The sequence below is a fragment of the Euwallacea similis genome, chromosome 11, assembly GCF_039881205.1.
Source record: "Euwallacea similis isolate ESF13 chromosome 11, ESF131.1, whole genome shotgun sequence".
In the NCBI taxonomy this organism is placed as follows: domain Eukaryota; kingdom Metazoa; phylum Arthropoda; class Insecta; order Coleoptera; family Curculionidae; genus Euwallacea; species Euwallacea similis.
In genome coordinates this window covers 4,602,012-4,620,423 of record NC_089619.1, presented here as the reverse complement: position 1 = coordinate 4,620,423, position 18,412 = coordinate 4,602,012, and the positions used below count along the sequence as shown (strand labels likewise).

The following is an 18,412-nucleotide window of genomic DNA, read 5'->3' as shown; positions in this document are numbered from 1 at the left end:
CAGTCGTATTTTGCTTACCAGATGCCGGTAGTGGATCGAATGTCTTTCGCAATTTAGGGTAATGGGATTTCCTATAAAAGGCCAATGTAATTTAAGAATAATTATTATCCTGCAGGGTTCTTCCATTTTAATTAATTTCTTGGTCTTTTTCCATGAAGAGCCATTCATGAACTTATAGTTCTGCATTCTCATATAAGCTACTATATTATTTTCGTTGGCTCAATCAAAGGCAAATAATGATGAATATCTCGGGAACCGTTTTAACTTTAATTCGTCGCAAAAAGCAATTTTCGTTCATACGCGCCGTTTTTTGATAAAATATTTCACCAAAATGTTGAAATTCTTTGTTCGCAAAGAGGTGTTTCTTGAAGTTAAGTCGTTTGTATTTTACAGCCAGAACAAAAACATCACCACGTTTAATACTCGCCGTTATGGGTTAGTGCAGTCATCTTAGACTTTCTTCAGAGCGACATTTAGGAACCCATATATCGATCCTGTGAAAGTTTTTTGATCATAAAGTGAATAAAAAAAAAAACAAAACAACCCATGTCCACGTTTTGACTATATGTGTAATGGAAATTTCTGAAGAAAAGTGCGTTGGTGATTTTCGAAGTGTCTTTACATGAAGATCCCTCAAACTGCACATCTTAGATGTCTACACTTCTACCTATTGCAGAAAGAGCTTTCAAGTTTTACATGTGTATTAGGTAATAAGTGCTGCTAATAAGAAAGTAGATTGCCTCCAGCTACCTTACAGGGTCATTACTCTGTCAGGTAGTTGGAGGCAATGTATTTTTTGAGGTCTAGATCCGTAATCCTTTTTGTGTTATACACAAAGCACAATAAAATAGAAACCAACATTTTTTTTACCTTTCAACGCTCTGCAACTTCGCTACGGATCGAGATCAGACGCACGCATATGTGAGCTTTTTTCTTTACTTTGCACTAGAGAATACATTCCTCAAGTAGTGCCGTGCAACTATGAAACGCACTGTACATATGTATAGGTATGTACAGGATGTTGAAGTTAAGGATGTCTGAAAAGTTCCATTCATAAAAAATGCAACTAAAATTTGATTTGGCTTGGACGTGTGAGTCAGCATCATCCATATGCTGACCTTGACTTTTTTTCGTAATTTTATTACTTACTTTATATTCATGGTACCTACTTCTGCGTAAACGCTTAAAATTTCAAACTTAAACCAATTTCTACTTTAATCTTATTCGTCTCCGTTGTTCTTCAAAATCATCTTCCGGCACTAAAACAATCACTACGCAAACGATGATGCAGCTCTATATTTAGAACTTTTTAAAGAAATTTGTTCTCGGAATAATTACAAGAAATTACACATAAATTGGAGGCTAAAAGGTCGACATTCAAATAAGTGTGGGTCAAGCTAATTCATTTAAACTCGCAGACATTCAGACGATGTTTAACTTAAGTCAGAGGTGCGTGGGGAAGATTGAGACATAACGCACTTTATACGCATTTAGACACAAGATCAACTATAGAAATCTGATCCCATGTGGTATGTGGAATAGATTGCTGATTGATTAATAAACATTTCAGGAACCCAAAGTGCAACCAGATACCAAAACAAACGCAAATCTAGCGGTTTGTTTCGACTTCGACCATATTTGGCCACGAAATACCGTGAGGTACGTGACCGACTTTATTGAGAATATGTTTTGGTGCTTCTTAGGCCGAACGTGAGTCGGCACCACGCTGTTAATATGCCAATTCGCTGAAAGTTAAGCTCATTTTAGATTATCCAATTTCCTGTACATGACATTGCACGATTTTTGAAATATATCAAATTCCCTATTCAAATAATACTTGAGAAGAAATTTCAGGATTTAAAAAAACCCTAAAACAAGCTTCATAGCATCCAATAATAATAAAAATAAAGGCAAAGAAAGTGTGATTTACCTAAAATTTTCTTTCCAAGAAACAAAAATCAAAGTTACAGCACAGCACCATTAGCGATTTTTAAATCTTTCTGTCTTAAGGGGCCTATGAGGGTCACGGTACTCTAATATCTCGTGAACCGCGTGTTTCGATGGGTTCGATCGCGTAGTTCCACGGATGGGCCGCCTCGATTTCGTTTGATATTCGACTGTTGTTGAGATCGCGGGTGTATGAAGTACTGGCACCGTTCTGGTCCCCACCTATTTCTATGCTTAGAAGTACCACAGAGTTCTAAATGCTGCTTGAAGTTTACCGGTAATACTTATTCTTTTTTTCTCTGGGGTAATAATTTGCCGTTAAATTAAAATGTGATTTAATTTTCAAGGTATTTTCAGGATATTAATTACTTGAGATTTGCAAATACTTCTGAAGATTTTTTTGGGGAATATCATGGGATCCCGCAGATCTCTTGCGATTTTCAAGACACTTTACGAAGCTGGTTAGTATTTCCCATTATTTCTTTTATATTCTCACGATTTTCCGAGAATTATCCCTCGTAATTCCAAGAGATTAAATATTGAGGTGTAGGCGTAATGTGTGGTAAGCAAGTGATACAATATCGCACGCCGTGTCGCAACTACTACTCGCGGCGTGCGATAATGTTACGTTACCCCACGTCATTTTATTTTTGAAATAGATGCGATGACCATGCGGACAATTATTCATTTATTTCACATGATTCAGTGTTTATTTTATTGGTTTTTATTCTATTCACTTAAGTTGAATATCGAAGTTTTTTCGATATAAATAACTCTGGCGCCAAAACGGCTCATTTTTGACTAAGAGGTTCTATACAAAAATTGTTCTTTGCAATGTCTCCTATAACCTTCTTAAATTTGGCACAACTTTTTTGGAACACCCCGTGTAATTTGTGATTCTATAACTTGTTTCTTACAAAAGATTTTTAGAGATTTTTAAGTATTTTCTTCTAGTTGCACATTATTTTCAGATAGCTGATGCAATTTTCGCGAGTTGAGGAGTTCCCAATTTATGTGATTTTTTGAAATGTTTTTTGGAGGGTTTTTAGATTATGAAGGTAGCTTATCATTAATGTAACCGGGCTATCAATTTGAAGCGAAGAAAACTTTTATTTGGTATCAATTCGTTTGAATCTCAGTAGGTTTGTTTAGTATTACTGCGCCTCTCGTTTTTCCACTGCCTCCAAGGTATTTTTTTAATAATTAAAGCGGTTATCCGCTGCTCCCTTATGAGTTAAATGCCATATTGGTTTATAAATGGGTTATAAATTTATATCGAAAAGAATTCCTCAAAATCAGCTTTATTTTACAATTATTTTAGGTCTTAGCATGGTTGTCCTTCGCCTCTGCTTTTTCTATCATTTTCAAGACATTCTGCAATCGCTAAGGTGTTCATCAAAACTTCTTCCATAGATCTTGTTCCGAACACTATCTTTCCAACTAATTTCATACTGCACTTAGTTTATGTCCGAGTCCGAGTTAACCGAGTTGTGCTATGCCTCTGGGTCTCCTATTGATTCAAGGGATCAATCGAAGTATTCAAGTTCAACGTATTCTATTCTTAAAATAAATGCCAGGTGAATGAGCTTAAGTACAAATTATGTGCATATTATCTGCGAAAAATTCACCGATATTACTCTTCAAGGCTTTGTAACACCTGCCGCGAAGAACTTAATTCCAAATTGAGATGCAAATTATGTCTGAATTATGCCAAAAAAAGTCACCATATGTTAGAGTTCAAAAGCACCATAAAAAACTGATTACATGATAAATCTTGCTAATCTGATTTGTGACTCGCTTCCTAAATATACAGAGAATTCCAATGGAGCGCTATTATTGGCCCCTCATAACAAGGAGAAGTCGCACATTAATCTACTAGAGGCTTTCGGTATAGATAAATTCACTTATAGTCTTCCTATTTATGCATGTAATTTATAGCCTGAAACACAAAATAGTCCCTTTTCATGTTCCTTGCTTATCTCGGCATTAAATCGCCAAATGAAGCCTTTTGAAGTGGCACGAGCCCTTTCGAGCCTTATTTACTGAAACTTAGATGTTCTTTTGTGATAAATGCACTTATTTCCACGATTAGTTTTCCATCAGCGACCAGGTGACCAATACACAATCCAATCGCATTTTTCTTTTATCCGGAGGTCTCTAACTCTCAATGATTTATGGAGCAAAGCGCGACCGCACATAAATTTTTCCGTAAAGAAGAAGAATAATCCCTGTGCCATTAGGGCCTTATAATAAATGGACTTCTATTGGAAACAATAAGTTCTCGAAATTGGATTCCTTATTATCTCAATGCTTAAAAAATAATACGGATTTTTTCCCATTAGTCAGAAATGTAATATTATGGGATGATGCGGGCATCTTTGTGTGGTATCATCTCAGCCACATCAGATATTACTAACGGTAAATGGGTCTCTGTGGAATAATTCAGGTAAAAAACGAAATAAAGGATTGGATTTATTGGGCCTTTTATGCCAGATTTTATGGCTTTCACGGTGTAGAAAATTGGAAGTCCCTAATAACGCAGCATAAAAAAACAGCAAGAAGAGGAAATTTTATGATTTGCAGTGAGCTGAATCTCAAAATTATTTGCATTCCAGGCCAGTTGCCGTTCGAGTAAAGAAAATAAAGAATGAGTTGAGGCTTCGATCCTAGAGAAATTACTTCCATGTCCTGAACTGGTTTTATTGAGGCAAACCTTTAATTTTCCATAAGAAAAAGTCTATTGGGATCTAATCGTGCAAACATTCATTAGCGTAGCAGAAGAATTTTTTTTAATTTCCCCATTTTTCGAACGTGTTACTCAATGCCCCGATGCCGCTTGTTTTTACTGAAGTACGTCCTGACTCTTCTTAACCAAAAGAACGTACTTTAAGGTTCCGTATTACTAAAATTCGTTAATATTATCAAATTGATTGTGTAGTCTCGAGTGTATCGAACAAACTAACAGAATTGTTTAAGTCTTATGCCAAGATTCGCTCAGAAATAGACCATGGATCAGTTATTAGTAAAAAGCTTTTTAAAGTTTCTCGCGACACGCCCAAACTCAATTTACAACACAAAACACAACCCCTATACACATAAGGGTAAAAGGACTGACAAGACAACAGAGAAGGCAATCTAAACGCTTCTTGCATACTAATCGCATTGGTATATATGAGGTTTTTTTGGATTTTCCCATTTCCAGAAGCCTGAAAAATCCGCAGTGCGTCCTTTTAATATCAATGAGTTAAGGGAAAACGGCTGATAGTCAAGTAAAAGGGAAAGTTTCCATCTCAGGTAAAAATTTCGTATCTAGTTGGTTTAATGTTATAACACACCGTATAACACACTTACCATTTGCGATGGAGATTTTGGTTTTCTATTGATGTCAGGGATCTTCTGGCAGGCTGAAAGAGAGAGAAGCATCATTAACTATTGCGAAATGCATTTTTTCATGTTTTCATCTGGGAAACATGACTTTTCTGGAAAGTTTGAAACATAAAACTTACGGAATAACACGAACGTTACATAAATAAATCTGAGTTAACCCATACCCTGTGGAGTCTCGCCTTACACCCATTCAACTTCTTGAGTTCATTAAAACTTTAACCCACACATCCCGGTGGTCGTAGTAAAAGTACCTTAGTCCATTTGCATATGTTGGTCAGATCATTATAAATATCGCATTTTTTTATTTCGCCTTTACCGAATATTTATTTTGGAATGGAACGGAATTTTGGGTTTAGGAAACGATGCATGGAATCTCTGATTGGAAAAATGGAAAGTGGATTTTCGGAAATTGTCTGGGCACCCTGACTAAACAGATCTGATTCTGAAAATGAATTGTTTAACCATAACGCCTATTTTAATGCTAATGTTGCGGGTTTATGGTGTCGCGACTCGTATACACAGCATCAAACAAATGTATTCTAAGAAGAAATGGGTTGCGACAAAGTAGGTATAAACTTATAGAAAATTTCGAATTAATGCAGTGTCCCACTTAACTCAAAAAGGGCCTCTTCTTGCAATTAACTCGACACGTCCGATGGAAGAACGCCATAAAACTGCGACCTCAAAAAGCTATATGTATAGTACGGAAAAGAAATTACATCGTTTATGCCTATAGACGATAAATCAAGTTCCCGGTATTAAAATAACCGTAAGTTTAAACAAAGTGCGTTAAAGGCCCGTAAACAAATATAATTAAGTTCGAAAAACATAACTGTCTGAGTCATATGAAAAACATGATTTAAGCGGCAACATCATCATAATCTTGGGGGTCGATTAATCATTTCGTGCCAAGCAACACATTTTGGGGCACTTGGTTTTTGGCAGTAGTTGACGAGATCATAGTAGTTGATCAGCTTTGATTATTCACGTGTACATGGCAGGCATGCTTTGAGCTAAAGTTGTTTTGCAAGAAAGCATTGTTCGTAATTTATGTTATTATTTCAATTCTCTCTTCCTTTAATTCTTCCATTCTTCAGGCTTTGCTACTGTTTCGTACCTTTCTAACAAGTTTGTTGTATACTGACCAGTTTCTCTCTTGAATTTCTGAGAAATTTATGCCTATGACGAACTATTTTTTGCTAAAACTAGCATTATATTTAAATTCTTTATTTATACATCAAATGACATAGAAAAAGGAAGACCTAGTGTATGACTTTTAATTTCAACAATTTTTTGTGTAGACGTTCTTTAGGACTCCCGAAAAAATGATGAAAACTTGAACCTTATCGGAGCAGTATTTCTTGCAGGCCTTATTTGTTGCAAAAATAAATTAGTCTGCATTAGTATAAATTTAGTATTTGACTTACACTCATTTAACGTTATTTGGTGGTTTGTACAAAAATCGAGGTGTATCCATACATTATTAACTATAGCAACCAAACTCCTGTGTAAAACCTTCTGATTTTTTCACCAATTCTATAAATTAGCCGCAATAACAAAACTATGCAACAGAAAGTTAATCTAATCGTTATATCTGGGCGTTCCTTTTTCTATGTCACTTAGTATACTTCATATTATTTATTATTTTCTATATTATTTATATATTATCTGTATTATTTATATATTATCTGTATTTATTTTATTGTGTTAATAGGCTGTCCTTTATCTAGTAGTCTGGGTGAATGTGCCGCTCGATTGTTTCCCTTATTTCCTAGTGTGAAGAAAACCACACTTTCCCACCTACAGTCTCTCGTTAAATTGGCCATTTTTCAAACTCCTATGCCTTAAATTGATAAACCCACAACAATTTTTCATACTTACTAACTGATTCGATAACCTCTGCCAGCAAAACTCCGTCACTGCAGTCTGTCGCTAGAGAATTAACCCTCTTTTTGCTCCTGGCCTTTTCCAAGTAATGGTTCGCCCAGTCGGTATAAATCTGGAAAAAAATTAACACATAATCAATTTTTAACTGTTAAATCAATAAACCCTAATAACGTCATCGGAATGCTCTTCTTGATGAATTAATCGAACACAGGTTTTACCAACATTGCTTACATTACGCTATAAATACACACTGCTGGCAATAGTTGGATTATCGGAATAAAGAAGTTTTACCCTGTGATGTGGGAAAAATAGTGAAGTTAATAAAGTCTGTTTAAAGATTAATTAATGGATAAACAGCCCTTGTACTTTCCAATTTTCCAATGCCACAAGCTTCCTATGGTTAGCTCTAATCTACATTATCTGGTTACGAGATACTAAAAGTTCAAAGTTACTTGGAGGTTCTTATATCGGAATCTTAGCTACCGCATCCACCAGCTCCTGTTAAATAATATGAAATTTACCCCAACTTTTACGCATTCCGAGCGTGTAATAAGCTTCCACCCTGATACTTCCATATTTTCCAAGAACGAGTTCGTACTGTTACACTTTATTAAAGGGATGATTAGGGGAGTGTCGATTGAAGGAAGAAGAGCACAAAAAAGTTATGAAATATGAGTAGATCAAACTCAGACTAGTGATTCTTTGAACTATTCGAAGGACCTATATTCTGATTAACATTTTTAGTATAATAATTTTCTTACTTAGACTTGCCTAATCTGCCACCTCAAACCTTATTACTTCACTGTTCTATTTACTCTTCATTAAAAGCCATTTCTTTATCATTAACTTTTTTCCCTTCAGCTCTATTTCCCTTTCAGCGGTGCAATTTTAACCACGTTTGTTGCCTCTATATCTGATAAACTCGTTGATGAAGTCATCCTCTTCAGAGCTTCCAAAATGCCCCAACGAACTGAAGTGAAAGTGAAAATCTGCCACGGCGTGTTTCGTTTATTAAAACCCTTAATTAGCTGAACTTCAAATTAACTTTTCCATTGGTTTCGTTTCACGGAAGGGTTTTTGAAAAAGGGGCGAAATTGATTATTTCTTTCTTCTATCAAGGTCAGTCAAATAAAGTTATAGAAGATGATTAGCGGAGATTAGTCGATGAATTCTTTTTAGACTTTCTAACAATATTCCCCAAATTATCTCAAAATTTTTTTTTTTAATTGCAATTTTGGAAAAATTATATTATTTTAAATATACTCTGTTTGCCTATGATTTAATCTAGTGTACAAACAACCAAATTGATTAAAAGAGAGTAGAATCGCATTTGATGACGCGAGAAAGTACCAAAGTTTCTTTAAATCAGAAAGGAAATAATATCCAAAAAGAATCAATTGTGAGATAAAGAACTTCGGACTTTAAAAAAATAAAAATGAAAAATGTTTGTCTAAAAGCTGTAAAAAATAATTCAATAGAAAGTACCACCTTTTTTAGATGACTCGCCAGGGTTAAGGTGGCTACCCTATATCCTAATAATTTTTCTTATCTATTATAAATTTAAAAATATATGTACATATGTATTGGCTCCTCAAAACCGACCAAAAAGTTAACAAAGGGATATATAGAATCCACCTAGAAAATCTCCAGAGGAATGAAAGCGAAAATTTTTTTCCTGAAAATTAACTCAAAATCAGGTGAATATTTCAGAAAAAAATTTCTCATGGAAAATCTATAAAAATAATAATTGATGATAGATTTGATTTTGTTTCTTTACTTCATTGTCATTTTCAACGTAAAATCACTTTTTTGTCAAGAAAGGTGCTCTTCAAACAATCCAAAAACACCTAAATTATTATTAGAATTCCACAAAGGAGTTTCTTACGAAATTCTCTTTCTCTGTTCTTCCAAAATATGACGTAATAATCCGCCTAGTTCTGAACTGAAGAAGGTGTCTTCAACACACTCACCTCCAAATGTTGCATGTCGATTATACTAAGTCGTAAATGTACTTTAAACAGTTAGGGAAACAATAAAAACTTATTTGTGGTCGTCTATATCCAGGATTTTTCCGTTCAATTTAGTACGAGTCTGCATTTTATTGATATCAAATAATCCTTCACTTGCAAAGTTCTCCATTGCATTAAACGTTCATAATCCAATATAAGCCGCTTTAATTGAATTTAATGTTTTCCAGGCGTTTAACCGATAAATTGAAAATGATTAGAGGAACATACGGCCGACACACCATGCCTGCCACTTGACCGTATTTTGTACACTTCTGTCAATTATGGAGAGTAATGATGAGTTATCATTGTTTAATATGTAAACGACCAACACACATCTATAGGTAACTCCCGTAATTGACATTGTCTTTTCAATTCATCATTAAAATCATTAAAAATTGAATCGTCTCCCCATCATCTATTTCAAACCTAAACCAACACTGGTGTTGTTATAAAGCAATCACACACACATCCGAATTCACCCCTTTTCGCATAAATAAATCACTCAGAAAAGGTATGCGTATGCACTTAATATAGGCTAGGTATACAGACCTTTAAAGCACACCCCTCGTTATATCAATAAGTGTTTACGGAAAGGGGTGCGTTTACCCCATTTTCCCGTTCATAATTTGTAGCCGCTGAATGTGAGGCTCCATTAGACTCTTGCCATGTTGACACTGTCCCGGAAAAGAGGTTTTTATGATGAAAATCTGTCATTTGTCGACTATGGCTGGCTCTAATTTATTTTTGCATTAGGGTCCGGTCCTGCCTATTTGAACAGGGTATTTGAGTATAAGAACCTATATCCGGAAGTATCTCTTTAAGGCGCTACGGCTTTATGATATTTTAAGACAGTAATGTGCAAAAATGTGTTTCATCGAGTTTTAATACGTATCATTTTAATTTGTTTATATAAAATAAGATTATAGTAATTGTTCAAAAAATCGTCCTTTAACTTGAATGCACCTGTTTAAACGACGCACATGATTTCTGCAGACTTGGCTAAAAATTTGATAATCGTTGCATGTCTCCACAGAAAGAAGTCTAAAAGTGTTAGATCTGGTGATCAAGGAGGCCACGGAACTGGACTACCTTTGCCGATCTAATGTTGTCCACACTGACGAAGTTCAAAGACGACATTTTGAATAATTACTGTAGTGTTATATAATATCCCCTAGTATAATTCACTAGTGTAATGCATTAATCCCTAGAAGTTTGGTCCCATATTTCTGGATCACCTGGTGAAATGTTTGAGAGTAAAACATTTATTTACACATATGCGATATCTGAGGAATACCTTGTTAGAGTTATTTCCTGATGGTTTAATTTTATAACAACTCATCATACCTACACCTGTCCGAATGTGCAATATTTCGGAAGAAGCGCCGTATCTAAGAGGTAACTAAACTAATGACCAAACCTAAAATTAGCTTCAGTAGGAGGAACACATTAAAAGCTAGTTTATAAATAGGACAAAAGCTCATCTGCACAAGCTTTCAAACCAAACACATATCAGCCCCTTTGGCAATTACTGATATCATATGGCTCATGTCTAGTTTCAAACTAGAGGGGCCTTGAAACTTGAGTTCTCAATAGTCCAATAATTTCTATTCAATCTCATAACGAAGAATATAAACTAAGATCTGGTTCTGCCTCATTATGAGTCAGTATAAATAAAAGGTAGCTGTCAGGTCGAGTACCCATCGATATCGTTCAATGGGCACTTGTGTTTGTGATTTCAACGTGAGTCCATGTTTGGTGCTCTGCGGTATTGTTGAGATTTTTATGGGGTTGTCAGATGGGCAACAAAAGGATGGGCGATCGTTATTGCTGAGAAAATGAAAATCCATTTATAAAATCCGAGCAATACTTAGCTAGGAAAAACGGTTAAGGTCTGTCGCCTAGTTATTTATAAACGTAGACGCTCAAAAGACAAATAAAGTTTATGTGGTTTTAAATAACTGATAGGTGTTTAAATCTTCTAGCGATAGAGCTTCAGAATCTAATAGAGGTAATTTGTTATCTGGCTTTGTTGGGGGGATCGAAAAATTCGGTGTTTATCCAAAAATTTTATACGTGGATTACTTGCGTATGTCGGGAAATTTAACTTCGTTTTCAGATCGAACAGTTCCGTTACGGCGTTACCCCTCGTCATTGAAAACGTTTTATGCTGCGGCTTGATACGTGAGCAGCACTTTTATTTACCCCATCACCTTTCCCTTATTTGCTTCCCTCGTCCGAATTCTTGAAAAACGAACGACAATCGAGAGCAAAAAAATACGCTGTAACCCATTTCGCAGAGGGCGGAAGGACCAGTAAAAGCTCTCTTCTGTAAATTAACATTACTATCCGCCTTACTGGACAATAGATCGCAAACTAGCGTAACACCTTCGAAGCTGAACTAAAATAATTACTCCCGATACACCGAGGAGATCGCATAAAACGAAGAGAACAGTGGGCCAATTAATCTCATGGGCCGCGAAGCAATTTAGGCCGTGCGATGTAGGCGGAAGGGGTAAAATTGGGTAACTTTGTTAACTAATCACCCTCCAGGATTCCCTTATGGTCTGAAAGACTGGTGGAACACGTTCGGGGCTGTGTTTCCAGGATTGGTTAGATCTATGCCATCTAATAGTGTTAGCTTGTAACTGTCAGAAAACTTTTGAGGACAAACGTGAGCAAATTTGAAAGAGCCAACTTTTATAACAGATATGGGTAGCATCTAACACTAGTTAATGACGCGGCATCAAAATTACTGGGGGAAGTTAACAGTAACGTAATGGGTAGCTTTACCCCAAGGGCTATTTGCTTGGAAACCAAGGAACTGACCGATGGACCGTTTACATACAATGCACATACGGGGTGGCGCAGCCAACACGAAACAGAGGCATTTTCATGCATTTGAAAATTTATTTTCGAAAAAATGCTCGGACACCTTAATTTTATATTCGAGGGAGACACACTGTGGACGTATACTCGCTTCTTTCACAGCAACTCCCTAGCCGGGGCAAGTTAAACCCCTAAAATCTTAAATGAAAAGTAGGGTCGAGCAGTACCTCGTTTGAAAGGTCTTTCGATTCTCGTTATAATGATCCCCAATTTGGCTAACTTTGATTCAGCAGTTTTCGAGAAATTTGATCAAAAGATGTACCATCTGACGTGAATCAATAATGTGAAATTCGCAAAAACTAAGATAGAAAATAACATGAAGCAGGCACTTTTGGCTCCTTTTTTATTCTGATAAAGAAATTCTGTAAAAATGCACAATACAGATAATGCATCGTTTTCATGTTTTGAATTGTTGTTTGCCTTATAAGTGAACGAGCAATTGGAAACCATAATTATCTATTTAAAATCTGCTTTTCTGATGAATGTTCGTTTTTCCCAAACGGCACGACGAATCGGCATAACTGTCGATATTGGTCTGATGAAAATTCCAGAAATTTTCACGAGGTAAGTGCCTGACATGCTGATAGTTTGGTCCAAAAAGAGTTATTTTTGAACATAAGGAGCCCGTTTCTGGGTCTCAACCATGGGGATCTTGGCATTCATAAGAAACACAACGTCAGGGAAACTGAGGCAAGGACGCGCGGAAAATCCCATAAGATCCATCAGTGCCCCATAAAATTTCCGTTAAAATATTAAAACATCTAAGTCTCCAGTGAAACCTAAGTATTTCTAAAAATCGTAAAAAATTTGAAGAAGGATTGATGTCTCCCGAAAACGAATTCGGATAAGACATTAGCATCAAGAAATCTTCTGAGGTTCTCCGAGAGACTTGGAAAAAAGACCAATTCAAGAATAACACGATTCGATATTGTGCGCATAAAAATAACACAGTCTCGGCCAACGATGTACATTGTTATCCGATTTTTCCTGCGAGTCGAGATTAATTTAAACTGTGTAAACTTATAACATAATCCATACGAAAACAGTGGTGAGGGGATATTTAGCCGGTCCGTTATTTGCCCCGGTCGTGGAATAATGAACTTCTAGGTCGCATATATGAGCGAACCCTGGACCTACCTGGAACAACGCCTTCTGCGTCCTGGAAAAGCGGCGGAAAGTTGTGATTTCTTCAGGGATTGCAGTAAGAACGTTGATTCGACGATTGATATTGAAAGAAGTCCTTAGAATTCTCATTTCAAATAAAGTTTTCCTTTGCGGATTAGCCGGCGTTTTCCCAATTTTCCGCTCTAGAGCGATTTCGTTTTCGATTTAAAGTAAGAGAATATATTAAAAACATAGAATATTATTATAATCTGCTTATCCTCGATAAGTTCTGAGAGCTCGGCGACTCCAACAGAAGCTCCTCTTGTTTCTAACCTAAGACGAATTAGTAGAAGAACTTTCTGCTCTGTAAATGTCGGATTTATGTTGATAATTTTGGGAAGACGTGTCCAAATAGCCTTCAAAAACCCGTTGAAACCAGTCAAAGCATTAGGAATGCCGAGTTAAAATTCGCAATATCAAACTCTCACGTCGACGTTTTTATGAATTTTATTCCAGATTCCAACGAGAACATGCCAGTCAACCGTTTAAATCACTGTTAAAACATGGATGTTACTCACTACTATTAGATATTTTTGAAAACTTGTCAAATGCAGCGTGGAATTATAAATAGGCCTTTATAAAATTGTTGTGGTAACTAGAAACGAATATTTCCTACCTACATTACACAAAAAACTTCCATAGATCGGCAAGCTGAAATTTAAAAAACATACATTAGGCGTTTCAGCAAATTTACCTTCTTCAGGGAGAATCTGTATCTTGTCCGTGGCAAAATTTAGTTTTCCCCAATACTTCCGAAATCGAACAAATTTTGGCAACAATGCCTCGAGATCTTAACTTGTCATCAAATTTGACAACTTTTGTCTAATTTAATCGAACTTTAACGTTTACGGTTTAGAAGATAGCAATAGTGGGCCATAGCAATTGGACCAGTCTGTAGATTTTTATTCCTTAAAAATGACGGACTTCGAGACGACCCTCTAAGAGGGGCTGTGCAGAAGATGATGTAATTGTAAAGAATTTTTTGATCACAGGAAGCGATTATTTCTTTACGTAGCCAAAAGCTAAAACCTGACCCAATCCTACACTCCAGCGACCTCCTGCACAATTCTTCCTCGTCCCGCACATTTCTTTTCATAATAATTCATCAAATTTCCTAAGCCCTATTGCTTCTTCTACACTCCATAGTTTAGACAACTTTCAAAACTCATCTTTTGTCACTTTTCTCGTGTAGTTATTTCGGTACATTTCTATCAAAATAAAATTCCAAAACCAACCGCATCCGATCCCGGTCGCCTGACGACATCAAAGACGCACAAACGGCGCAGTCAATTAACTATCCGGGAAAAGATGTACGAGGCTCTCTGAAAGGTGATATGAGAAAAATTCCATTTGCTAATACTTTCACTTTCCCATTTTATGCAATTTTCATCAGCCCCTCAAGATGTCCTCTAAAGGGTAAAATTCCATTTTATTAAACCCTGCAGGATCCCAAAATAACTTCAAAACCATAAATTCTACATGACTTGCGGCCAAGCTGGAATAGGTCATCCGGAAACAAATTAACAAGGGCTTTATATTTTATCTAGAAAGATCTCTTAACTTTACCCTCGAGATCCGGAATAATCCCATATAGTTGACCGTTTATGGCTTTTATGGGCTTTAAGGATACTAAAATATCCCTTAATTTTTCCTTGCGTTATAACTTATTTAGCAAGTATAAAATCGGTTAGATTAAAGAGAACTTTCGGCAATTTTCTAATGCCAAATTCTCCCAATAAACCATGTCAGGTGCGTAATATAATATAGCGTGACGTTTGATGCCCCAAACGAGGCTGGAAAGCTAATAAAGCCGCAAATATGCGTTAGTAATCCCTTTCGCTTTTTGGATTTTCCCGTTTGATAAACTGCCAATTTCAGCGTAAATATTATGAACCCGAAAGGCCCATTTTGCTTTTTTTGGGTCGAGATTTGCCCGGAAGCTTTAAAAATATGGAGCTTAAAATTGCCGACTTTTTGACGATTTACAAGCTTTGAGGATTCAATTAAATTCAGGATTTTCGGGGAGGAATCTATTAATTGCGGATGCTCATGGGGACTTAAAAAAGCAACATAGAGGAGCTCAGATGGAGAAATCGAAACCCTCCTGCTAGAGTTAAAGGAATTACTAATTTACAGCTCTATAGCTTTGCATCTCCTCTATAAATTGCATGCTTTCAACGTTGATTTATATGGCAAAATAGAGGAACTTGGACGGGAGAGACCTTAATGCTCACGAATATAAATATCGAAGGTATAATTTTCAAAATGTCCTGACTAAAGTTAGCCAAGGCAACCAAATTTTATATCTCTATGGTTCTGAATTTGCTGTTCAGATTTCAAGCTTTCAAGATTCATTTATAGAGCAAAATAGACGAAGAAACCTAAACGGATTCCAACCTCGATGCAAAAAAGACAATTCTTCGAAAAGTCATAATCCTGGCTAAAGCTGAACTGGAGTCTACTGGCAAAGTTTTCAACGTCGATCCATAGGACAAAATAGAGGCTCTTAACGGGAAAAGCTTACCGCTACTTTGAATGCAGAAAACACGATTTTAGACAAAATCATAACTCCTGTTAAACACACTAAATGTTACAGGTAAACTTATGAATTTTTCTAGTCGTGGAATTCTTCATCGGCGCTACACTCAAGTTATTTCCACCCCAAGGAAAAAACATAAGGGCTGTATTGAAAAAAAGGGGAACTCAACGGAGGATTGATGGATCGGTGACGCTTTAAGTAGACTCTATGTTGACTGTATTTGAGTCTGCTCAAAGTCACGTGACCAAGGGGCCTGATGTGATCCTCCGGGATAAGTACTTTTCTTTTTTCATTCTTAAGCCTCTAACGTCACACATATCATTTAAACACCCAAAATGTACCATAAGTTCACTTGCAACTTCCCACGTTAAGCCCATTAATTCAACTAGAACAGTGCAGCTTCTTTAACACAGATTTATTTTCGTGATGTTTATAGGACATAAATCGGTGTCCAACCTAATAAAATAGCCATTTAGCCTGCATCCATCTGCTGTATAAATTACTGAAGAGTGTAGAGTATTTTGAGCTCGCCTCATATGTTACATAATGTTCAAGTATAGAACATGAGAGTAAATACATTAAAATCGCAACTTATTATGGTTTGAAGAAAGTGGATAGAAGTTTTGACGGTTTCATGTCTTAATAAAAATTAGTCCCTTGATAATCAAACTTTCCATCGACACACAACATCAAATTCCAAAAACGAATTTATATTGGGAACAAATATTAAGTTTCTTTGTGCGAATCCCAAGGGGAGTTTCTTATTCACTGGAAATTGTTCATTTCTGTATTCATTTCCCCATTGAATTTTCTTAAGAATAAGAGGGTTATCGTTACTAATCTTTGGGGGGTGCGCTACACGCTAAATTGGACTTGTAATTTTCCAGTTTTCGCTTATATTGGATTTAATGGGCCGGAAGAGCTTTGGATAGCGACAGTTTATTATAAGCCGTATTGCCGGTATAGGGTGGATTTGGGGGTAGCTTGTTCTCTATGAACAGCAAGATTTCATGAAAAATACACGAGAAAAAGTCATATAAACGAAGAATAAATTTCAAGAATTAATGGATTCGATAAACTGATTATATAAATCGGTTTCGACTTCCAGTTCTTAAGACTTGCAACTCGATGCTCTCGGCTCCTGGAAGTTCTTCTGCGCGGGGAGTGGGGAGACATTAGTTTGAAGACATCGAACTGAAAGAAATTATTTGCTGAACACTTTTACCGTATCAACCTCAAATTTTCCACAAAGGGATTTTGGAGATGGTCTTCATTTATAGCAGATAAGATTTATGATGGGAACTTTTGTATGAGTCTTCAACGAAAACTATCAGCACTATGCAAAACCAATTTTTTCTTTATTCGACCCAAAACATACCTCAAATTTAGCGATTTCAACACATTCTACGTTCCGACCGCACGACTTTAGCGATTAAACAGGGTGTCTCGGAATAAATTTGCCAACTGCGTATTCCTGCTAATAATTAAAGCCCATACGAGCATGGGCCCGTTTTCGCTTCCTGTCTCAAATACAGGGTGGTAAAAAAAATTCTTTTTTAGTCTTTTCTTAATAAAGTCGTTCTGGCATTAAATATTGTTTTGAAAAGTGGGGAGCCTAAAATAGGTGTGGACACACCTCTTTTAAGGGGAAAAGAATGTTTTTAATTTCGTCAGTGGCGTCCCCATTCAGATGACCTTGAACATTTTAAACAAAAAATATACGCCACCGATTAAAAAGATAAAAATAATTTAATGAAAGCTCCATATTTATGTGGAAAAAAAGGTCTCTTAAATATTTCCCATAACGTTAACCGTTTTCAGGTCAACGTTATGAAAATCACCATCCACCATATACACCATCAAAGTCGTTTTACTGCTCACCTGCAAGGAATCTAAACTTCCGTTTCGGGCTTAGTGATTCCCGAATCATTAACCATCTATGAACCCTGAATGGACTGAAATCATCTTAATGCGTTATTTATAGCACCTTTATAAGGTTCCTATAAACTCCCCTTGTTTTGAAATTCGGCCGTGTTGGGAGTAATTTATTGCTACATGTTACTTGGCCTATGCAAACGTGCTACGCTTGTAAGTTTATTAATAAATTTCTCGTTTAGCGTAAAAACTGCTTTTGAATGGGCTATAATTACAGTCATTAGGCTACTTTCTGCTGGTTATTTTGAAGTAAAAACAACTCCTGAAGATATAAATATCTGCTCACCCTAAAATACCTTGAATTTCCCTCGTTTTAAATCCATTGCAGGGTCAACTTAAACAGCCGTTTAATGAACTACAAAGGGATGGAAGTTATCTGGAATATGTGGATGACAAGGCTGAAGCGCACGTCTGGCTGAGGGCCTAAGGCCATAATAGAATGGTAGAAAAGGAGCAAAAAGGTAATTAATCTTCAAAGCGAGAAACTGGGGGGTGTTAGAGGTGTGTTCGGATACTGTTTTTAGCAGCACATAAATATTCAGGACCCAGAGGCACGTGTATGTAGGGCCGAAGAAGTGCTGACACTTTTTTTGTAGCAATAATTTACGCTGTCGTAAAAGTTGTGTAAGTGAGGCTAAAGCTTCCTGAATATTCATGC

At 36.3% G+C, this 18,412-nt stretch overlaps 1 protein-coding gene across 1 annotated transcript in view; it reads right to left on the bottom strand.

Annotated features, from left to right (window-relative positions):
- sick (sickie) overlaps positions 1-18,412 on the bottom strand; it is a 73,038-nt gene that overhangs the window by 53,719 nt on the left and 907 nt on the right. The window contains exons 2-3 of the mRNA XM_066395115.1: positions 7,216-7,333; positions 5,299-5,351 (exon numbers count right to left, since the gene is read on the bottom strand). Of these exons, the coding sequence (XP_066251212.1) occupies positions 5,299-5,351; positions 7,216-7,333 (171 nt within the window). The remainder of the gene's footprint in view (positions 1-5,298; positions 5,352-7,215; positions 7,334-18,412) is intronic.